Here is a 25614-nt window from a genome sequence, read left to right as displayed (position 1 = left end):
TTCTTATTTGAAACGAGTCAGGCGGTCCTCACTGTTTAAGTTTCGATCCCTCTGAAATCAGTCCAAGGTTATTTGAAGGCAACCCCCGACACTTGAATGAAGCGAGAGTTTGGTGCAGAAACATTAAACGTTAACTTCTGCTCATTTTTTCATTACAAATGATGACTCTTATGACTAATCTTAGCAACTACCGTAAAACAAACAATTTTCTCTTTGAGACAAAAACACTAGTGAAAAATTGTTTATAAATATTGTTTATAATGATTAAGTTAAATATTATTAGAATTATTTCTGTTCTTGGAGTGCAGGTGTATCCAATAGCCAGTTTCTGTCTGCATTTTTTCTTGAGATAAAAATTCATATAGCGGAAATGGCCAATTTTGTCACCTTATTTGTTTATAAATTGTTTCTTTTAGAAAAAAACTGACAATCAGAAAACCAGACTACTATCCAAAATTTAATTTTGATCATTTATTAAAAAAAAAAAAAGCATTTAAAACTGTAGAGAAAATACGACCTGTGGGCGATTATGAACAGTAAATTCCTATTCCAGACCCTTGTGCACTTTAAATATATTGTGACGTGCGCCGAAAAAAGAGGACTTACTCTAAAAAAATCGAATTCAAGGTTTTTACACATTTCGAAAGTTATTGCATGAAAAAAAATAATACCTGCAAATATTGACGTACTAATTTCTTTTGCACGGTTATATAACTTGGCATAAATATAGAAACGATGTTATGTAAATCTAATTTAATTATAGTTGAAGAACTTAATCTTATCCTATGTTTATCGGATTTCCATTTTTAAATGGAATTTCTCTAATTATAACAGATAATTAGTGAATACCAGTGGGTCTAAACATTAAAAAATTTATTATGAAACTGTTAAGGAGAAAATAAATGCATTAAAAAAAATATTTTGTGAAATCAACAAAAATATTTTGTTACTATTTGTACTACCAATTTCTTTCTTCCTCATAAAATGTTGGTTCTTTTAACAACACATTTGTTGACTAAAAAAAATCGTATTTTATTATTTTGATTCACTCGAAACAAGAAAGATTACATTTTTCTCAGATGTTTATGACAATGATGTAACTAACAAACTTCTAGAATGATATGTGAATTTTAAAAACACTGTCGCAATCATCCATCATCAAAAATAAAGACTAGCGTTGAAACATTTTTTTAATTAGTCCCTATTTAATAATTATTTTCCACGCTTATTATACTCTTGGATTAGACATTTTGACCAAAACTGGAGGGACAAACTTTACATAAATCTAATACCTTCTCTGATGAGATTGTAAAAAAACAAATTAACTAGATTATTTATAACATATATAATAAATAAAAAAACTGGTTTTCACATTTTCAGAAAACTGGAACTTGCACAATATTTTTCTTTTAATTTATAATTTTTTATTGTGGTTCGCTACTACACTACTAAAATGATTCCTTCAAAGTTTGGTCATAACTTTATAGTCCATAGCCCATATTTTATGAGTTTTTAGATGTATTCAAAAGTGTAACAATAACTCCGGACTGTATTATAAAATCAATAGGAAGTATAAAAGGCTCAAAGCATTATGTTTTATTTGACGTAATTCTAAATGTAATTATTTACGTAAAAAATTGTCAGGATTAAAAACCTTGTATAAAAATAAAAATGTTTAATTTGGTTTGGGAATTTTTCTGAAGTGCGTCATCTATTTCGAGCGATTTGATGCCCTAAATGATTAATGGTAGATATATGCATGGCACATGTGTGCAAATGGTAAGGAAAGGAAAGAAAGCTGACTAATTCACTTACAGCATACAACATAGTTATGTTATACCCAGTAGATATATACCTACCTGTATAGAAAAGTTCTTATCCCTGGCGCAATTCATCACAAGCAATTTCCGCTCATAACAATCAATAAGTTGAACATAATGAATAATACAATTGTACCGCATTATCTACTAGTATGCTACCCTATTTATTTTTTTTACTATCACCTTTGATAGAATTCCATTTCCACGGTCACTTGAAACTCGTACCTAAATATATAATGGAAATAATCATCATAAGTCTTTATAACTATAGCTTGTTAGTTATTTGTGAATTTATACAATGAAATAAAGTTTAGATATGACATACCCTTTTAAGGAAGGCATAACACTTTTTTAAAAGTTAGCTATATATGAACTTATCTTTTATCATGCAGAATAAGTGTATAATATCAATAATTACTTTTCATAAAAAGCAATAAAATTTTATTATCTATGCTTCGTATCACAGTAAAATCCTGAGATATATGAATTTCGATAAAAGCGCTACAAAAAAATTTTAAAATACAATTATCCGCCGACGGATGATTTCTCTACGCCTCGTTATAAAAAATTATCTGCCGTCGAATAGTTCCATTCACGGATTAAATATTCTGCGTTTTTTTTTATTTATAAATATGTTTTTCTATATAGTGAGTAGAATTTTTGATCACAAAGAATACTTTAAAAAAATAATTTAATTTTCCCCCCGACATTATGAATTTTCAATAAAAAAATTAATTTTCTACCAATGAGTTATTACGTCAAATAAATAGTTACATTTTCAATCAAATAGATCAATTTTCATCCAAATACTTGAATTTTCAAACTGAACACAAAATGATAAGTTTTAAGCGAGAAAATGAAATGTGTTACGCTTTCAGGTTACAAAATGAATTTTGTTAAACAAACTAATTTTCGATCAATTAAATTGAACCAAAAAAGAACGATTTTTAGTAAAATAGTTAAATGCACATTAAAAAAAAAAAGAATTTTCAAAAAAGAAGAGTACATTTCTACCGAAAAAGACGAGTTTTTAACAATAGTATGTTTTCGAGTTAAGGTACCTGTAGACCCTACCTACCTACGTGTCTACTCTAGAGCTGAAAAAAATGCTTTAACCCTAGGGATGTAAACACAGTGTTTCAGCCGCTCTACATGTACCGAAACTCGAAGACAAAATGTTTCGACCCTGGGGTTGCAAACACTGTGTTTCAACCCGTTCTACAGGATTCGAAACTCGAAGTTTCAACAGATGCACTATGAAAAGTAAATGAATCTTCACAAAACAGTTAAATTCTCATCAAGAAGGTTATTTTTTAATGGAATAGCTTAATTTTTAACAAAATAGTTGAATTTATGAAAACAGTTGAAATGAAACAGTTGAAACAGTTCAAGTTTCCGTAGAACAGATAAATTTTCCACACGTCACTATGAATTTTAAATTTAAAAAAATGACTTTTTATCAAGAAGTTAATTTCTCAAATAAATAGTTTAATTTGTAACCAAACAATTAAATTTTCCACAAAAACAGTCAAAATTTCAACCAAAAAGGTGAATTTTTGACCAAACAGTTGCATTGTTTACCAAAAATGTAGGCATCTACGAATATATTAATTTTCAAACAAAAAGATCTCTTTTCTACAATACAATTATTTTTTAACAAAAAAGTTCATTTCTCACATACATAGTTTAATTTTCTACCAAATTGCTGATTTTTCATGCCAAAAAGACAGTTTTTTTGTACAAAGCAGTTAAATTTTCAAACCGAAAAGACGAATCCTCAACGAAACCTGTAATACTTAATATTTCAACCAAAAACTATTATAATTTTATATAAAAAGCAGTTTAATTCAATCAAAGGATACGAATTTGGAGCAAAATAATTGAATTCGCAACAAAATACATATGAATTTTTTTATTAAGATTTTTACATTTATACAAAAAGACACGAATTTCTTAACAGAATATATGGATTTTCAACCTAAATACATTTTTAATCAAATAGTAGAATTTTAACCAATACAAAAATTTAAACAAAAAATCGAGACAAGGGGGAAATTTCTTGAAAACGCGGAAAAACAGATATTCATAGAAAAAGGGGAAAAGAGGAGATTATGGGAAAGAGTGTGAAGTCTGAAATATGAAAGTCATTTTAAAACTTATCACGTTATTATTGAACTATACTTTTGCCGGGACTTCATTATCAAATTCGTAAACTTTCTTTTATAATAAAGAACGATACAAAATGTTATCTAAGTTCGTAACGTTACTTACACTGCCCCCCTCCCAGCTGATACGAACCGTAGTTTTTGGGGTGAGCCCCCGCCCCCCTAAATTAGCGAGGTGCAATTATTGACAATCCCCTCCTAACAATGAATCCTAAATATTTGAAGACTGATATTTTTAAATCATCTATAATAATCATGTAGTAAATAAAACAAGTGGAATCTTAATCGTTTGCCAGAACTTTCTTTCTATATTGACGTGAATAAAAATTCTTAAGAGAACAATATACCCCAAAATTTTTCAGTGAATTATTGCCGGTTTGAAACAAGTTTTGCTTGGATAATAAAATTAACCATTTCAAGATTGTAAGACTGAAATATGTTCAATTTGGAAATATTGAAATTATTTTTCTACTATAAAATTTGTAACCGTTACTATGTCCGGCCGAACTTTTGAATCTAAAAAAAATATTAGTACTACAAATAAAAAGAAACCATTTTTGGGTCAATCAAAGAAATAATACCAGGGATCATTACTAAATTGTTTGATTCGTCTTGTTTAATAAAATGGAAATCTACGAATGAATTTAAATAAGCGATTTGGATTCTCGATGAACATAAATGCTTTAAGTGTGCATTGAAACAAAATAGAAAAGTAGTGAAAATAGGGTAAAAAACCAGTTGTTGGCCATGCGCCGGTGATTGGCATCCTAACCTACTTTAAAGAGAAACTAATATTAGTAAATAAAAGCAAGATGTCTTTAAATTACGTTTAAATAAACACAATTTTCTCATTGAATAAGAATTTATGAAAGGTTTCACACAAAATAAATGTGTCAAGAACTATGTGTGTTACCTGAGCTTACTATAAGCCTAAGTAAATTGATGCACCATTTTCGGCTAATTTATTAATCAAAGCTTTCTAATTCATATGAGTCTCAAAAGTACAAAAAGATACTTTTATATATGGAAATAATGCAATATATACAAAAGTCTTTTTATTTTCGCAGAGTTTTCGATAATCACGAAGTGACCTATCACCAGAATGGGCACAACAAATGCATTAACAGGCGAAGAACAACAAGAGAATGCCAATCCAGGTGGGAGTTCGATTGAGGCCTTCTTCGCAGAGTCGGTCATCCTCATCACCGGGGCTACTGGTTTTTTAGGAAAAGCACTTCTAGAAAAACTCCTGAGATCATGTCCACGCCTTGCCACCATTTTTATACTGATCCGTCCAAAAAAAGGGCAGACAGTCGAGCAAAGATTTATGGAACTCACCGACAACCCGGTTAGTCCTCCATTTACAGAAAAAAACTAAGAATAAAATTTGTTGCAGGAAATTTGTTAGAGCGATACATTTTTGTTTAGCAACTTCGCGTCTTTCAAAAAACATGTGTTTGTCATGGGAAAACAAAAGAAAGTTTAACCGATATTTGTGTCGCGCAGTAATAATAAGGAGACCGATCTCCGTAAATAATTTCTGAATGCTGTAACTGTACATTTATTGTCAGACTTCCCAATGGTCACAAGGAATAGTACATGCGTACTGTGATTTTCTATCTCCTTCTCTCCCGCGAGAAGTGTGCGAGTGAGTGCCAGTGCTTAACATCCACAACAACGGCAGAAATTGAGGTTGTATCAATTTTTTTCAAAGGTTTTTGCAAAGTCATGTAAGCTTCACCGTTGGAATTTTGAAAAATAAAAATCTAGCGAGAAAAATGGCGTGTTGTGTTCCAAAGTGTCAAACATCCTAACGGAACAAAAGTACAAAAAGAATAACTATTTTTTCACCCACTCAATTGACAATATTTATAGGAACATAACCTCAGTTTTTAGAGAGAGAAAAGGAGATAGCAAGTCACAGTGCGCATGTCCCCCTCCTTGTGAGCATTGGGCTTAAACGCCTAAGTCTGGCAATAAATGTACAGTTAGCGCAGTCAAAACTCGAGACTCTTTGTACATCATGATCGGTCTCCTTATTATTACTCCGTGATTTGTGTAAAGTTTATCCTGTGAAGTTAATTTTTGTTTCAGAGAATCTTTCGTCCGAAATCGATGTAAAGTTTATCTTCTACTTTTTCTGTGTTCACATACCAAGACATAAGTTTTAAAATACTTTAAAATGTCGGGTTCCGAAATTCCAGGCCTTTTCCAGGTTCTCTAGGGCAATTTTTGGAAAAATTAAGCCGACAAACCCGGTGAATCTTCCATCAATATTAAGAACTAAATCTAAACTTTTCTAACACAAAGAATTAAACAAATATATTCAAAATATCGAGTTTTAAAATGCCAGGTATTTTCCAGTACTTGACAGTTTACCAGACAACAGTAGCGCGTTACATTGGCGATACTTTTTTCTTTATATCCATTTTAATACGTCATTTTAAATTCCCAAAAGCTTTTAATAGTTTCTTTTTTATTTATTTATTCTTTTTTTTAACGTGCTACCAAAGCTTAAAAATTATATTTCAATTTACGAAAATTAATAAAGAATTTTACATGAATAATCTGTCAACTGTTTTAACTTTACAATATTATTAATTCTAAATCACAAAATTTGCATAAGACTTCTTTTTCTTTTAATAAAACTAGTTTTTCAAAAAGTTCAGCACTCAAATGAAATATTTTAAAAATAAGAATAGACGTGGAATAGGCTTCTAGGCTCAAAATGATACTTTTCGAAGCAGATAACGATTTCGGATAACATTTGATATATTTCAGAATGATTTCCGAATTTATTCACTTTTTAATCTTGTTATATCCTACCAAAAGTACGTCTTCTCATAAGACCACATGTTATTTTCAATCATCGATTTCTCGAAGATGAAGTTCTGAAAGGTTCCAAAATTTTAAACAGAGCGTTAGTGCACTTGAATACAACTGTCATCCAAATATCAAAAGATTCTCATTTATAATTCTATTACCGAGGGTACTCCCTTAAGGATATTTGAATTTAAACATCCATTTTTCAAATTGTCACCAATTTTTTCTTTAAAATTATGTAGTTTTTTATTTTATTCAGATATTTGAATTTTCTTTACGGATTCTGGTGCATTTTACTGATTGGATGTCTTCCTAATACTAGCAGAATGTTTTTAATATTGCAAAAAATGAAAAAAATGGGGTTTGCTGAAAATCTGCTGTTTTTTCTTCTTCGAATTTTAAAAATATAAATAGAAGAATTTCCGAAAAACCCACCTTTTTTGTTTAGCAATACCATTTAAAACAGTGTTTTCTTAAGGAAGGCATACTATAGGATGCCTTCTTATAGAATGCTTACATATAAGCTCAATGCGAAATAAACTGTTTTTTTAAGCCACGAGAATTAAAAAAAAATTATTTGTTAAGAATTGTTTGTATGTATATTTAATTGCTTGCGAGAAAAATGGGAAAATTTGATTTTATGAAAAAAATCGGCTGACCACAAGAATAACTTAGTTAGCTTAAAAGTTATTAGATGTATTCCTTATAGAAGGAAATAATTTTTAAAATGCTAAAAAATATAATTGCAAGTTTTTTTTATAATCGATTATTTATATTTTCAAGCAAATCGTCGTCACTTGGTCCATTTTGAACGTTATTAAATTTTTCTAAATGGTTGCAAAACAGTTCGGTAAAACTCATAAGAATCATCAGAATGACAGAATTTTCAATTTTTAATCTTAAAACTTGCATACCGCCAGACAGGGTGATTTCAGGCATGTAGGGAAAGACTGGACATTCCTAAATTGTTAGTTTAAATTACTTAAGGCGGGTTAAAAAAACTCTTTTTGTACGCCTGGAAAAATTTTAATTTCTAAATAAATATAGGCAGATCGTAACAATTGCGACATCTTCTAGACAAATGGGTTAAGATTTATTTAAAAATCGAAACGACAACGTTTCGGAAACACAGTTGGGTTCCTTCATCAGATCCTAAAATAGTTTTAAAAAATCTGTGTTTCCGAAACGTAATCGTTTAGATTTTTAAATAAATCTTAAACCATTAGTCTGGAAGCTGTCGCAGTTGTTAAGTGCTGCGTATATTTATTTATAAACTAAGGGGGGTAGTTTCAAAAAAAATCTAGAACCAGTTTATTTTGGTAGAAATTCTGATAATTTGTTACATATATGTAACATATGTTGCCTTAAATATAAAAAAAGAGTATAATTTTGAATGTTTTAGGTATTCGACAGAATTCGTTGGGAGTTTCCTGGTGCCCTAAGCAAAGTATTTCCAGTAAAAGGGGATATGAGTTTGCCCGAATTAGGTCTGAGCCCAGAAGACAAAGCAATGCTAATGCAACGAGTGAATATAGTTTTCCATAGTGCAGCAACAGTTCGATTCGATGAACCCTTGAAAGTGGCAGTCAACTTAAACACGAAAGGCACTGACAGAATGATAGAGCTCTGTAAAAGTATGTCCAATCTCATCAGCATTGTTCACGTCAGCACTGCTTATAGTAATGCTGATCAATATGAGATAAAGGAAGAAATTTACAGGTAATTTTTTCTGTTCCTCAAACTCAAATGATAATATAGGAATATGACCACTCCCTATTAGAACATTCAATTTTCAGAAATATTATTGTAATTATCCCTTTATAAGTGGGGGAAAGAGCCCAATCGTGGACCAACACATGCAAAAAACGGATTTACGTAAATAATTATTATGAATAATTATTCAATAATGGGGCCATCCATATACCACGTGGACACTTTAGGGGGGAGGGGGGTATGGCAAAATTTCACGCTTGTCCACGAGGGGGACCGGGGGGGGGGGTCGAGCTAAAATCCACGTGGACACACACTTCCCTAAATCTGTGAAAAAATATACTAAAATGAGACAAGGTTTATTCTAGGTATACTCCAATTTTTATACTGTGCTCACGCACAATATAATTTTTATTTTTATTTGACTGGCAACTCCTGAGTGGTGCTAAAGTTAACTGGGAAACTGTCAAACATGTAAAAAATTCGAGTGAAAAAACGTTATTTTAGTACTCTTCAAACCCATTGAGGATGATTGTTTTGGTGCAAACAACTAGCAGAGAATTTGACTATTAGCTCCTGAGTGGTGCCAAAATTAAGTGGGAAACTGTCAAACATGTCAAAAATTCAAGTGAAAAAACGTCATTTTAGTATTCTTCAAACCCATTGAGGATGATTGTTTTAGTGCAAACGACTAACAAAGAATTTGACTGGCAGCTCCTGAGTAGTGCCAAAGTTGACTGACATTTTAATCAGCAACCGGATGAAAATTTTGTCCTTTTCATTAACCAAAATTTTAATGTATAGGATACTTCTATAAAAATAATATGTAAAAAAAAAAAGAAACTACGAAAATCTCACTTTTTATGCAAATTCACAGCTCGCAACAATGGGTTTCAAGAGTACTAAAAGCACGTTTCTTGACTTGAATTTTTGGCATGTTTGACAGCCTGCCAGTCAACTTTGGCATACTCAGGAGCTGCCAGTCAAACTTCTTGGTAGTTGTTTGCACCTAAAAAATCATCCCCAATGCGTTTCAAGAGTACTAAAATTACGTTTTTTCACTCGAATTTTTGACATGTTTCACAGTCTGTTAGTTAACTTTGGCACCACTAAGGAGCTGCCAGTCAAACTTATTGTTGGTTTTTAACATCCAAACAATCATTCGTCCTGGGTTTAAAGAGTATTAAAATGACGTTTTTTCATTCGAATTTCCGACCAGTTTAACGATGAATTGTTGCAAAATGCACCAACAGCTGTTAGCTAGTCAACGAGTTTCGAACTGTTGGCATATGAAAAGAAAAAAATCTGAAATTTTAGTGAGTACTTAAATGACGTCCATGAAATTGTCGCGACCTCCCGCACATTTTGAAGATTAATAATATCTATATTTTCATAAAATACGTCCACGTGGACAAAGTACGGGGGAAGGGGTAATTGTCCAAATTCCACGGTTGTTAAAGAGGGGGGGGGGAGTCAAAAAGTGGTGAAAAATTGTCCACGTGGTATATGGATGGCCCCAATCGTTGAAATTGTCTAACAAAATAATGTTCGAATAAATAGTTATAAATATTTATAAAATAGTTAGTAAAATTATGCATGGGGTGACTTACTATTTTGCCGTGATTTTGAAAAAACACCGTTAACTGCAAGCAAATCGAAAAATGAGTTTCTTGTATCGTTGGATTTGGAAGAGAGCCATAACTGGCCATTAACTGTAGGCATAAATCATGGACAACCGAAGAAATTCCGATCGGGGTTTAGTAAGGCCCTGGATAGATTTCCCTATTTCTGATCGGGCGCTCGTTGGGGAAAATGGAGAGGGCCTGACTAGTTCTGTAACGCAGTTTTAACCAGGTTCTAGCTAGAAGTTCTGAGCAGGCCAGAGTGAAATTTTTCTTCCGGTAATATTTCGTTTTTCCCGTTGTAGACTCTTTTACAACTTTTTACAATGGCAGAAACTGTAATTTTTTCTGAACAATTACAGATTTCATAAGGATGGAAATTTAAAAAAAACAGGGTACAGATAGATTTGCGATAACTATTCGAGGCACGAAATTCTTCACTAGAAGCTGACCGGGCACTCACCAGTTTTTTCTAGACTAGATACTCTGATAGGGGCCCCAACTAGTTTCTTCTAGAGTAGATATTCTGATAGGGGCCCCAACCATTTTTTTCTAGAATAGATATTTTGATAAGGGGACCCCAACAGTTTTTTCTAGACTAGATATTATGTTAGGGACCCCATTGAAGTCCAACTTCAAACCGGGAAAGATGGGGAAATTTCTGCACGCGACGGTACAGAAAAATTCGAGAAAACACCGTAACCTAATTATTAATAAGTAAAAAGTAATATTTTTAAATCTATTCAGTTGTTTCTAGTAGAAACAATAACATAATTGGACATTTCCAAAAGAAATAAATAAAATTCTAATAATGACCAACAACTGTGTTGTCTCTGGGTTTAGTTTTTCGGAGAGAGAAACAAAATAGTCCTGAGGATCAGGATTTAATGTCATGGTCAGTTTTAAAATTGACATTAAATCCAGGTTTGAATCTAATTTGTTTCAGACTTAACACTGAAAAAAATGGTTTTGTAATATTTTACTCTTTTTTTTTAAATCTGCTTATAACTAGAGTATGTTTAAAACTTTTTCATCTTTAGTCCACAATTTCGAGTTTTCTTGATACTTATTACATTCGGAATTTATGTACATACAATAAATACACATGAATTACTTCCGCTAGGATTTCGTTTTATTCGTTACTTATAAGATTTAATGATAGTTATAACATTCTTATCCATATTTTCGAGAAAAAAAAGTTCAAATTCCGTTAAAGCTACTTTAAAGATCAGTTTTAAAAACATTATAAGAATTAACGAAAAACGAGGAATACTCACACACGTTACTTGTGGACTAACAACTTGCTCTTGTATGTATTTTTTAATGTAACATAAGCCCAAGAACGTATACCTATTGGGATGTCCCATTTGAGAACTTTGTTATTTCATGAAAAATAGTAAAAGTCCATTTGTTCACTTTCTTTAAAAACACGATACCTTAGATAGGACAATACAAAAAGCCAAAAAAGTGGATTAGCTCTTTATTTTCCTCGACCATCCAAATACTTGTTTGGTTTTATGCAATTTTCTTTGTCCCATTCGATTGAGTATTATTAGGTTCTATTTTTAATGTAGAGTGAAGAAGTGAACAATTAAATTGAGGTTTAATTAGTTTCCTCAATGGTTAATTAATTTCTTCTATCCTATTTAAGCACAACAGTCAAACCACACACTGTAATCGACATGTGTGAAAATCTCGATGACGAAACGATTCGAATTTTGGAGAAAAAATTGATGGGAAAACATCCTAATACTTATACTTTGACAAAAGGACTAGCCGAAAACTTAATAATGACGAAAGGAACTGGCCTACCTATTACTGTCGTAAGACCCAGCATTGTCTGTGCTGCATATCAAGAACCATTTCCTGGTTGGGTAGATAATGTTTGTGGAATTACCGGTGAGTGTACTAAATTCCATAATTCCCAATTCTAGGTTTAACAGTTTAAAAGAATTTCTCGCCATTTCTCGGTTTTCTCCCAATAAATTGTTATTTTTTCCCCGTCAATTTAAAAAGTTCAAAAGATTTGAATGATTTCAAGCGATTTTGAAGAATTTAAAGAGACTTCTAAACTTGAGGAAATCCCATGCATCAAAGTGGAAATTATAATTTTTTACAGAATTTCCCCTGTTTCCAGTCACTATTATATTTATTTAAAAAATTCCTTTTTCGAATCAGAATTATATTTATATACAACATTTTCTATTATAATTTAGAAATAGACTCGGAGAAAAAATCTATGTATAATAGCTCGAACTCATACAATTTTAGCATGACAGGCTTCTTTACTAATAAAGCATAAAGCGCATGGTAATGCAGCTCGAGTTTATGCTTTGAAAGCAGCATCGCTTTGCGAAAAAAGCTTGAACTTGACCGTCCATGGTTGAAATAAGCCCATGCGATTTCCATATCGGTTCTTTACGGCGGAGGTCTTAAGCCACTTCTCTTAATGTTTACTGAATCAGAACGCTATCAGTAGGCGTGGCCTACGTTGCAAGAAAACCATGCCGGAAACGTAAGGGTTCCTTGCCATCACAGCCCGGTTAAGTTATACTTTTTTTCGCTCAGCAAGATTGCTCCTAGAAGAACGAATACTTAGCTTTCCTATTATAAGATATACCCGTGCTTAAATTGCATCAATTCTTGTTAGGGTAGCAAGAAAAAAACCCTGATATAAACGCATAAGAAGTGCTTTTGCTGTATTACTTAGATTTTTTTCTCCGTGTAGTGACCACTTTTTTTGAAGTTGAAGGCGGAAAATTTAAGAGTCTAACGCATTCTGACTTGGCAAAGGGATTGTTTTTGTGAATACCTTTCTCAGAAATCAGAATTTAAATCATTTTCAAAAGTTTCCCGTTCCACGTAAAAAATCACCTGTTCCAAGACCAAATATAATTCTTTGCAAAATTACCTCTTCCAAGATAAAAATTATAATTCTTTGCAGGAATTTATCTTTTTGTTGAATTTATTTATTTCCCGTCCAAGCTTAGAATTATAATTCTTTTAGAAAATTCCCTATAGCCAGTACACAATTGAATTCATTAAAAAAATTCCTGTTTTAAATCAGAATTATATTTATTGCTCCCTTATACTTGCTTCCTCGTAGATGGAGGTTTATAATGACCTACATTTTCAAATCTACTTTTTTCTGTTTACCTTATCTCTAAAAGATGTATGTGAAACTTAGAATAATAATTTTTTTTCAATTCCTTTTCAAAGTCAGGACAATTGTAATTCTTCACTCTGCTTCACGTGCATTTTTTATATTTATTTTATTTATTCCATGTGTAATCATTTATCTTTTTGAAAATTCATAGTTCTAGGTCAGAATCGTATTTTTTTTTTTTTAATTCCCTATTTCATGTGAGAATTATGATTTTTTGAAAATTCCCTATTCCACCACAGAATAAAAACAATAAAATATATGAAAACAATTTTTATTATATTATTTATTTCCGGTCACTTTCCGTCTTTTTTGCCGGAAACCAAAATTTCTTGTAATTTTTCGGTTTTCTCGCTTCCCCGGCCAGGTCGACACCTTTATGTGGAAACGATAGTACACACGCGAGACTAAAGAGTCCACAATTTAAAATATATATTTAAAAATAGGCGTATTTTTTTCAAACCTTGCAGAAATTGATAGAGGTGATACAGTATTTCAAACTTTTCTCAACAGTTTCTTTTCTTTAATCCCAATAACATTAATTTTGAAGATTCGAAAGAGGACAGTTTATTTTGAAAAAATATACATGTAATATTGTAATTTTTTGGAAAACAGTGCAATATACCATAAAGTTAAAGAAGGAATTACACCAAACTCTCGCTTTCAATCCAGTCTCGTGGGTTGCCTTCAAATAGCCTTGGACTGAATTCAAGGGGATCGAAACGTAAACAGTCAGGACCGCCTGAACCGTTTCCAATTGGAATGTATGTTATTGCGCAATATAGTCGACTGAGTACTCGCGCCCTGCGGCCTTTCAAAGCGAAACTTGCAGCCGCTATCGCCCTGCTCCCCTAAAAAACTTTGAAAAGGAAACAAGTCCTTTCTATTGACATTTTTTTATCCCGCTTATCTTTTTTTTCTAACTAAGTTTTTAATCATCTGTAAAACTGCCTCGAAATACTCCGCTCTGGAATACAAAATAAGAGTCCTATGTTTGAAACTAGTTTAGAAAATTACAATATTTTAAACAAAATATGACCATTTCTTATATAAACAAATCTGCGCTGTTTAAAAATTTTTCTATTGGCAAGTTGAAAGTTCCTTTGAATTCTTCAAAATTTGAACTTTGAAGAATAGCGATTTTTTTAACAAAAGGTTTAAAAAATTAAGTAATATTTTCTTTCTTAAAGAATTATACTCTCTTGACATTTTTCACCTATTTAAGTGAAAAAATGAAGGTTTCGAATTTTTTTTACATTAACCATTTAAATGAATTCAATTTTTTAAAAATTTGAAAGAATTAAAACTTAATGAATGAAGTATACTAAAATCTTTAATTTTGTTAGAAATCCTACGGATATTATAGGATTGTACCAAGTATTTTTGTTTTCGAAATAATTAAAAGTATGTACAGCGAAATTCCTCTATAGCACCGATTTTGGGGCTGACGGTGGGTGGGAACTAACTCATTGTAGCTCGCTCCGCTTTCGTTTGTTCACGCCTGAATACTCCACTGAGTGACAAACGCAGATCCCGCGCACCCCGCGCAGCTCCTGGTACATCAACCTGCGGCGCGGCGTCAATTCTCGGAAGTGATATAGAAGGGAGGGCTATTGAAGAGTTTGACTGTATTTAGATTAGATTTCAATCAAATTATTTCATGCACATATAACGCCATATTTTTTCATGTAATGGTTATTAAACTGAACATTTTCCTACACACACACACACACACACACACAAAATAATTTGCTTAATCGGTTGTTAATTGAGGTGGCGATTGTGAGAACTCGACAAGCGCTTGAAACCGCATAGTAGTCTTGTCCACTCGGGAAAATATATCGATAAAAATAAAGTGACCGAAACGTAAAACAAAATATACCTTCGTATTCACCTTGACGCGGGTGATAATATTTTTACATCAAACTTTTTCATTCAACAATTATTACTCAAGATAAAAAATAAAAACTTGAAAAATTTTTCGACTACAAATCGATGTTTTATCAAACACAACTCGCGATAATACGGAACTTTGTTGATAAAAATGCTTGAAATTTGTATGGTGTATATTCTTAATATAATATAAGCGATGACTATAAGCGACGCAATTTGTTTGAAAAAGTAATATGTTTATTGTTTTTCAATAACAAAGTAATTCCAAACGAAACGCACGTTTCGCCAACTACGATCAAATTATCGATTAAATTATTATTGAAAATTGTGAAAATGGCAGCTGCAGCACTGTAGCTGCAGCGTGTGTTGGCTTCAACTCGGTGCCATTTCCACAATTTCCACAATTTTCACAACTTTCTCTGAATAAGTTATTTCAACTAACATTTTTTTAATGCCCGTTAAAGTTGGCGATACGTCTTTTTCATTCGAAATTAATTTGTTATTGAAAAGAAATAAACATATTACTTTTTTAAGCAAAGTTCGTTTATTGTTGTCATCGCTTATATATTGAGAATGCACCATACAAAATTCAAGCATTTTTATCAACAAACGGCAGAATAAACCAGAGTTGCGTTTTATAAAATATCGATTTTTAATTGGAAAATTTTCTACGCTTTTATTGCTTATCTTGAGTAATAATCATCGAATTAAAAAGTTTCATAAAGAAAATTTGTCAACCGCGTCAAGGTCAATACAAACGTATACTTTGTTTCACGTTTCGGCCGTTTTTTTATCGATAGGTTTTTCCGAGTGGACAATACTTCTACACCAAAATTGTTCTTCTAGAAAGATTTTTTGTCTCTCCTGTAAATTTAGGCTAATTGGACTTAGCACAGATTAGCATTTCCCGCTTCAAATGTGAGTAGTTTACTCATTTAAAAATATTTTCAGGAATCATGATGGAAATAGGAAGAGGCACAATCAGGAGTATAGTCTGTAATGCAAGTTTGATCGTCGATGTAGTGCCTGTCGATTACGTAGTTAATACCCTCATTTGTGCTGCATGGCACAATTCAATAGAACGTACAAATAATGTTAGAATTTACAACTGCACAAGTGGAACGTTCAACCCTGTTAGGTAAGATTTATATGCCGAAAACTAAAACTAACCAGTACCATGACAAAAAAACTGAACTACCCAGAAACAAAGAAGCGACTGGTATATTTCAATGAGTCCAAGGTCCCAGTAAATCCACGATCTTCATTGGCCATTTCTAATAGTGAGCGATTTACAAAGAGTTAAAATTTAACGTTTAACTTACACTGTAAAAAATGTCTGTTTGAAACTTCTAATACGTTACATTGTAGTTTTCAAATGCTAGTGTTGTAATGTTGCCTATCATGCATTGTAATTTCAATTTATATGTATTCCAATTTGACAATATTGCATAGAGTCGCGAAATTGTGATTTTTGTCATTTCAAAGTTCAAGTATTGCAATTTCACTTACAATACCATGTTTGCAATTTCATATTACGCTTGTATTGTAGAAGTGTTGTTGAATTCTAAATATTTCTAACAGTGCATTTATTAACCATGTATTTCACGGTCATGACTTATATATGTTAAAAAATAAAACAAATACCAGAATCTAACATTCTGGTACATAATTTGTTTTGCCCGCTCATTGATCATAACCTTGTGTGAAATATGGGAGCACAACTTCAAAAATTTCAATTCCATTAAAAATTCACGAAAAAGAATGAACAAATTTATTTTTAATAGGAGTTTTCACCGATTTATCTAGGAAAAAAGAATCGATTTAATAGAAATTATTTGAATCAGAGAATTTAAGAATGCTGATTCGCGCGAAATGCGGTGTATCGGATTGTTAAATTTTCAACCAGTTTCATAAATTTAATCTTTTCAGTTGGTCACCACATCCCCCACCGATCCACAATTTTCGTGGTATTATTTTTCTCTTTTTAGATCGGGACCATTGAAACGAAATTTACCAGCGGAATTGATCATACTTCAGACAATAACTCAGCGGGTAAATTTTGTTGCGATTAAGAAAACTAAAAAGTAACTCATCGAGATTTGCGTAAATTGGTGGTGGCTGTATATTATGGATCTTTGAAATGATTAAAATTCGTCTGAATTCCAATCCGATTTCTTAAAAGGAACTGATTCACTGATGCAATCATTCAATCGTATCTTTTTTCCTGGGTAGAAAACTCAAACGAATTTTATTTATATTTTTCGCCATGAAAATAAAAGTAGTATTGAAAAAGCTTAATATTCCAAAACAAACCTTTTGCAATTATAATTCTAGATGGGGAGAGTTTGGTCGGCTTACTCGAAAACACGCAATTGAATCTCCGTCTAAGTATGTCATGTGGTATCCTGGATTCACTTTCAGAACAAACAAGCTCATCCACATGATCGTGGTTGCCACGCTACACTTCTTGCCTGCATTTGTAATTGACCTGGTTTTAAAATTCCAAGGCGGAAAACCAATGTAAGTACTTCTGTAAGAAAAAAAATATATATATATGTATAAACCGAATTAATTTCCGATGAGGTATTTTCTAAATTTTAATGTTCTCACAGAATCTCTCAGCGATGAAAATATATTGTTCTTTTTAGAGGAAATTATGCAACACGTATTTTGTAGGTTTAGGAATTTAAAAATTGCCCTCGAAGTTAGGACCATTTGAATTTTGACGTCTATTAAAAAAGTCAAATTTTTTTTTAAACTCGTATAATTTTGAACTGAATCGCAGATATTCCAATTTTATTATCAGATTCTTCTCGGAAACGAAACGAGATATAAAAAATTAACCAAAAAGTTTTCACATCTAGAAAGTTTTCCAAAACATTTTTCTTGTTCTTTTGTGATATCTTGCTTCGTTTAGAAGAAAAATTTGATAATTAAATTTTCAGAACAAAAACAAATTCTCCAAGCCCCAAAAATGGTTTAAATATTGCAAAAAATAAAAAAGTGAGGTTTTCGAGACAATCTTCTTTTCATGTTTTTAAAATTCGAAGAAAAAAAGATAAAGAAGAATTTCGGGAAAACCTCATCTTTTTTAATTTTGCAAATCTTTTTTTTTTAAGTTTCTACTTATCTCAACAAGGTAGGCTATAAGTGTTATGCTCGCTTAACCATTTTTGAGGCAGATAGACTTTTCCCCCTAAAATTGAGTTTTTTAACTTTTCTCGTAACGAAGCAAGAGTTCTGAAAAGATGAAGAAGAATTTTCTGGAAAACTTTTCTATACCTGAAAACTTTTACCTTTATTTTTGTATGTTTCGTTTTTTTTCGAGAAAAATTCGATTTATGAACAAAAAATGCTTCTGTCCACAAAAAAGTTTAGCCCGAATAAAATTAAAAGGATGCCTTCCCTATAAAAGGCCGAATTCAGGCAAAAACTGGCAAAAAATGTAAGTATGGTTTTTTAAATAAAAATTGTTTTTTTTTTGTTTATTAACAAGTCGTTACTATCTTTGTAATGTTAATCTTTATACATTTTTTTACGGATTTCTAAAAAGAATCGTACAACCCAACAGAATCATAAACAAAAATTGGAACATCTTAATTAAGTCAAAAATTATGGGAAAATCTAAAAAAAACTCTTTAAAAAAAGATTCATGAAAATTTTAAGATTTTTGGCTAATTTAATTTGTATATGTTGTTTAAAAAGTATTTCAGAATTTTTAAATATTCTTATCTTTATTTTTTACTTTGCCAAATTGTAAGAAATTAGTTTATGCATTTAAAGTTAATTTTACAACTAAAAAACGATGGATTTTCAGCTTTTAAATTAACCGAGAAAATATAAAAAGTGTGTACATTTTTTACGAAGTGATTCATAGAGAGCAATAATCACTTTTTATGGAATATCTGAATAGCGAATTGATAAAGTTGTCTTAACTTTGGCCTGTTCAAAGAAAACTTTAATTTTCTTTCGACTTCTGAAGGGATCATTCGCAAAATACGTGGTACTTAAAAGGGGAGGGTCATTCAAAGTATCATTCTCCATGTTAAGTGAAATGGAAAAAGCATCACGCAGCTGGGGGGGGGGGGGTTGTTTAAAGTTCCTGAAAAATCTAGCGCGTAGTTTGTGACTAGTCCCTGAAAAGTTTTTTTTATTGCAAACAGTAAATTCAAACGTAACCAATTAAATTATATATTAAAAGCAATAGCAATTTAATATGTATATAATATATTCATATCCCTGAAAAATGTGAATTACATATATAATAATTAATTTTCATATTTGGCACGCATTAAAAAGTTTTCAAATAAAAATTGCAATTTTATCGTAAAATTACTTAAAGGTTATTAATTTATTCTACCAAATTCCTATTTTATCAATTAAAAGACTTTGATATTTGGTAAATTTCAAATGCGTTGTTTTTGTTAATTCATCTCTCCGAACGTTAAGTCTTTAGAATTATGTATCATGATTTTTTTTTAATTCGAAGAATTTAAAATATATTTTTTTTAACTGATTGGCCTTAAAATGTGGTTTCTTTAGAATGTTGGTCGCTTAGAAATAAAAAATATTTCTCTGACAGACACTTGAAAATTTAACCTTTACTAACTTAAAAAGGTTGGAACTTTTTCTTGTTTACCTTTAAACCAAACAAAAAGTTCAGAAAAGTTTCTCCTACACTCAATTTCATTGTTTTTAAAGCCACTCTAAATGTATAACTGTTATAATTAAAATATTAAAAACAAAACAATTCTTTTTCAGGATGCTGAAAATTACAAAACGGTTTCAACGTGCAGCTCTCACAGGCGAGTTTTTTGCAGTAAATGAGTGGCATTTTCATGGAAGTAACATGAGTGAATTAGCGAAAATAGTCAGAGAATCCAATGACACTGAATGTTTTAATGTTGACATCAAAAGCCTTGACTGGGATACTTACGTACATCGGTACATGCTAGGAATCAGAAAATACATTTTAAAAGACACTCCAGACACATTAAGTAAAGCTAGAAGTCGACTTTTAAAGTAAGGCATACACTGAAAGAAATGAATTGCTGATACAGTTATATTGCGGGTTAGATCAGCAATCTGTATGGCTGGAATAGACAGGCTGATAGCTGAATAGGTGGCTGATTTAACGCGCAATGTGATTGTACCAGCAATTCATTTCTTTCAGTGTATATTTACCATTTTTATATTTGGAATTATTTATTTGAAATTTTAGTTATTGTAAAAATATTGTAATTTGTATTATATATTAACTTTTAATTAATTTTTTTCGAAATTATCACCTTCTCAAACTAAAATTGTTTGACTATGAAGTTTTTCAAATTCTAAATTATTAAATTTAAGATTCTTTCAAGTTAATTAAAGTGACTTAGCGATCTTAGGTACACGCAGAAAAAAGAAATGTAATATTTACTTATCAAGAATTGTAAAGGGTTTCTTGTAACCGTAACAGTATAAACTGCTCTTAAGAAGGGGATGGAAATGTCAAAATCACTTAGCATTTCGTAAATGTCATAATGAAATTAAGGTTAATTCAACGGTTATCCTTCAGTAAAATAAACCTCTATTCCCTCGTATTGCATACTGAACGACATGTAAAATCCACTGAACCGAGATTACAATAGCAGTGCAGTGGACATTACCGAAATATCAGTACATGCTACCAATCCGTTCGGTTTACTTAACTCGCCCCTAAAGTCGCAACGCACGCTATCCGCGCGGAGCACCGGATGAATTCACGACGCAATCGACAATGAATGGATTGCATCACCTAAAAATCATTCCTTTTTGACATTTCTGTGACAGTCGTCACATTACTCCATATTCCCGCTATGCAAGGAAGGGGTTTTATAAAAATAATACAATTTTGGATGGCACAACTTATTCACAGATCGCGTACAGTTTCATCTGACATATAGATATGATGTGAATGCTAGCACTTTTGTTGTGTGCCGCGATGGCATGGTTGCGTATTCAGAAGTCGTTCCTAAGGTCACCACCCTCAGTTACAAATGCATTTCAAAATTATTTTACAGAGCGCAACTCGTATACTAGTGTAGTGGTTAAGACTGTTGACTTGCGTGCTTAGGTTTATGCGTTCGAATCCCCCCGTTGCGTGCGAAATTTTTATTGTATTATAAGCATTATAACTTACAAATAACGATTAATTATAAGTATATCCGAAAACATTTGTAAGAAATAACCGTGCGCTTATTTATTAATTATTTTTTAGCAATACTTTTTGACAATTTATAGTGCTGTCTTGACTATAGTCTAAGCCGATAACATAATTCAGATCTCTTTATATTATTCGTTAAAGTGACATGATAATTCGTAATTGCAGCATCCAGGAACTGTACAGAATAGCGACTGGATCGGTAAAATCTACTGATCCGCAGGTCAGCACCACAGGAAAATCGGTACTAGTAACCATCATTGATAGTCATACTTATTTGCCTATAATTGTAACGTTTACTGAACTGTCATGTTGTCCATATACGTACTAAGAAGATCGGTAGATTTAACTTGGTTTTCAGTCAAATGTGAGGTTCTTTTTTCTGCGTGTAGCTTTAAGTACGTTTTCTGATGATAAGTAAATTAATAAGTTTTTTTCCTCTATTCCTATATTTGCCTTTTTCTTAAGAATGATTTTTTCCTTGTTTTCAAATCAAAAAAAGAATAAACAAATGCGTAAAAAAATTCTTTTGTTTCAGACTTTACTGGATGCATAAATTCGCCCAAGTACTTAGTGTATTCATGATAGTGAAAATGATATCTCGAGCTGGTCGGTGATCGTTGTGAAAAAAGCTTAAGTCTGCATGCAACGAATATGAATTTTTTGCAAGGCCCATCTGTTGCAAAAGAACATTTGGCGAAAGAGACGTACATTACGTATTATTTCTTCACTTTAAAATCCATTCTAATATCCGAATTATGTCGCCGATACTTATCTTACACACATAAGTAAGAATTAATGTCTGAAAAATATGGTTTTGAGACTTTAATAATTTTAAGATGTTTACACATAATGCAGAGTTTAAACATTTTGTATAATTTTCAAGTGATCTCGGTCACTTGCAATATTTACACACGATCAGAAGATGTGGACCAAAATGTATTATCTTCTCATTATTTATTCATAAAAAAGTGAGAAATTTAAATTATTATAATTAATGAGTTCAAATACAGAAAATATATCGAATATTTATGTATAATGTCACAATACGATATAAAAGCCAATATCAATGGGCCATCATATTGAAAAAGCAATGTATCAAAATAATGGAATTGATATCTGTAAAACATTTCTGCTAGCCTTCGAATTTTTTTAACATACTACGGAATAAAATCTGAAGTGAAAACAATAACACAGAATAATCGTAATGAGAAATGTTTTCCTAAAATAATTAAAATTTTGAATTTACTTGGAAAAACATGTTGAGCAGGTAGAATTCGTAAAAAAAACATATCGTGGTGAATATTTTAGAAGAGAAAAAATGATTATTTAAGGCAGAGAATTATCAAAGAAATGCCTGATATAAATCTAGATAAATGTTAGCAATATATGTATATGACAATTACGGGTTGAAAATGATTATAATAAAGCAAAGATAAAATTTTGCTTTATTGAAGCACATTCACACTATTTTCAGTTCGCTTTTAAATGAAGGGTGCTATATACAAACAAAAAAAGAAGAATTTAAGTGTACGCTACAGAAAAATATCACACCAATGAAACTTTTAATGAAAAATATATTTTTTTAATTAGTCGAATTATCATTAAATATTAGTTTTCAATTCATAAAAACTCGACTAAATAAAATAAATATTTTTCAATAGCAAAAGCTTCATCAACATCACTGTAGCATGGTGCTTACAAAATATAATAAAAGAACAATATCTTAACAGACCAATATTAAAAGTGTACAAAAATAATAATCCAGAACAATAATTCCGTCAAGAAGTTTCGTTGCAAAGACTGATTATAAACTCTGCTTACAAACTCAGTTGGACAATGATTCTGCCTTCTTACACAAATTTTTACTGAAGTTATCCCAAATATAGAGAATAAAATGATTCTATAAGATCCTATTAAAAAAATCAAAGAAACGGCCTGAGAGATAAATATTTATAAATGCATGAAAAAAATATTTGTTGAGAATCGTTATTATTGAGAAGCAGTTAGAATACGAAATGCCAACATTGGCATAAAAAGGCATCTTAGAAATGTTAAATTTTACTCCTGATGACAGAAAGGCTACTGAAATACGAATTACATGTGCGTAATTAAAATATGATAAAGTACAGATAAATACAATAAGATGAATGCTATGTATAATTTATAAGTGGAAGACAAATATGTAATTCTTTTTTATTAGACGCTATATTGTGCATATTGTATACACTTTGAAATTATACGTATTTAAAATGTATATCAAGATGCTTTTATTAAAAGAATATTGTTTTTAATAATTCAGTGCACTTTTCGAACGACTTGATTATTTTGTAATTTAAGTGATTTTTCAGCGAATAATATGATTTAAAATGATGTTAACACTAAAAGGGTACATTTTCCAATACACATTCAGATATTTTTGGCTGAAAAAAATAATGAGTGGTGTTGAAAAAATACAGAATAATAAAAAAATATCTCCAAAGAGTCAGTGATAATTTAAATATACGAAAAAAACCTGAAAATAGACGTAGACAATCGGAGAAAAATCGGAAAGCTCGTTGTGTGCCAGGCACCCAGTATGCCCTCTTATTATTTTTTATATTGAATAAGAATTGTCATTTACTGCGTTCTCTATATCTACATTTGATAGTAATAATTTATTCTAAAATTAAGGCAAATTTAAAACCACTTTTCAGAATATAGCACAGTCAAACTCGGATATAACGCCCCCCCCCCCCCACAGATATATCCTTTCCGAGAATTAACGCCGCGCCACAGGTATGAGTAAAAGAGGCTGCGGGGAGTGTACGGTGGTCACACACACGTGAATAAACAAAAATGTTTTCATGCAAAATGACACTCTATCTGGTTTCTTCTCCACCTCCTCCAGCCCCACAACCGGCGTTGTTTCCGAGTTTGACTGTATATTCACATATATACTATTATTATACTATTTTATTATTTTTACTATATTACTGATATATACTATTAATCTATTAATATATACCATTCAAATATATATTGAAGGATTTTGAATTGAGAAGGTTGCAAATCAAAGAATTTAGATGCAGTGAAATTTTGGAAAAAGGACAATATTTCGAATGGCATAAAAATGAACTGAACTTGTATGATTTCTAAATAAAAGCGTTCAAACTGAATAATTTGAAATTGAATGTGTTTCAAATTGAAACATTAAAGATAAGAAGCTCTCAAAACGCAATTTTATTAGATTGCTTGAAATTGTATCATTGCTAATTCAAAGCATAAAAAATAAGCATTTTATTTGGAATTGAAGGACCACGAAATTAAAATATTTCAGATTAAAATTTTTGAAATAGAACAATTTATAAAAGTTAAAATTAGAATATTTTCAGGTTAGAATTTTGAAAATTTGAATGAAGTAGAATTCAAAGGAATTTAAATTGCCTATTCAAAGTATATGAAATTCTATTCTCTCTAAGTTGTAAGCAGATAATAAAAAAATATTATTATCTACTGCTCGTTCAGGCGGCAGCACGAAAAGACACTTCGAAAAATTTTGTTTACCTAGAATTGTGATATTATAACTCATTTATAACCAAACCTTTTATATTTTCAAATATTTTAGGTAAATATAAATCGATGAAAAATTAAGAATGTTGAAAATGTTAATTTTACTTTTTAAAGAAATTGACGAACTTCAATTTTCATTGCGAACCTAAAACTTACGTAGGGAATAATGAAATATGTAGCCTTTATCAAGAAAAGTCACAACTGTAAAATAATTTTAACCATTCCAAATTTTAGAATTTCTTCAATTGAAGATAATTTAGTTTCTATCTATATTGATTTTGAATAACACCATTTTTAATTTTTGCATTCTCATCAAGAGAAGATATTAGATTTGTGTATTTATAGTATTTAAAAAGTCGAACAATTTATCTGATGACTTTTTTCATAAAATTAAAAATTATGAGAGTTCTCAAGTGCGAATTGCCGGAGCTGAATAAACGGCCCAGTGTTGGTCCAATTTTGGCAGCCAAAGGTCGGCTAAAGTAATTAGGCCAATATCGGCATTTTAATCGGCCCAGTGTTGAGCCAGTGCTGGCAGCGTATATTGGCTAAATATATTTGCCGATCCTCCACCGATACTTGGACCAGTATCGGCACTTTATTGCACCAAGTCTCACTTTTAGCACGGGGAACCATATTTCACGAGGATCAGCCAAAGTTTGGCCCAGTGACGGCTCATTACAGG

The 25614-nt window shown here is 31.2% G+C and overlaps 1 protein-coding gene across 5 annotated transcripts in view; it reads left to right on the top strand.

Moving 5' to 3' along the window:
• The window catches only part of LOC117176793 (putative fatty acyl-CoA reductase CG5065), a 66914-nt gene extending 42379 nt beyond the window's left edge, over window positions 1–24535 (top strand). For all 5 annotated transcript variants that reach the window (XM_033367097.1, XM_033367098.1, XM_033367101.1 and 2 more), the window contains 7 exons: window positions 5053–5333; window positions 8211–8527; window positions 11792–12039; window positions 16148–16334; window positions 17531–17716; window positions 19958–20218; window positions 21916–24535. In XM_033367097.1, coding sequence (XP_033222988.1) covers window positions 5088–5333; window positions 8211–8527; window positions 11792–12039; window positions 16148–16334; window positions 17531–17716; window positions 19958–20218; window positions 21916–21994 — 1524 coding nt within the window. In that variant the 5' untranslated portion in view covers window positions 5053–5087 and the 3' untranslated portion in view covers window positions 21995–24535. The remainder of the gene's footprint in view (window positions 1–5052; window positions 5334–8210; window positions 8528–11791; window positions 12040–16147; window positions 16335–17530; window positions 17717–19957; window positions 20219–21915) is intronic.
• The last annotated feature ends 1079 nt before the right edge of the window (window positions 24536–25614 follow it).

The sequence above is a fragment of the Belonocnema kinseyi genome, chromosome 7, assembly GCF_010883055.1.
Source record: "Belonocnema kinseyi isolate 2016_QV_RU_SX_M_011 chromosome 7, B_treatae_v1, whole genome shotgun sequence".
NCBI lineage: Eukaryota > Metazoa > Arthropoda > Insecta > Hymenoptera > Cynipidae > Belonocnema > Belonocnema kinseyi.
This window is presented reverse-complemented; position numbering and strand designations above follow the sequence as displayed.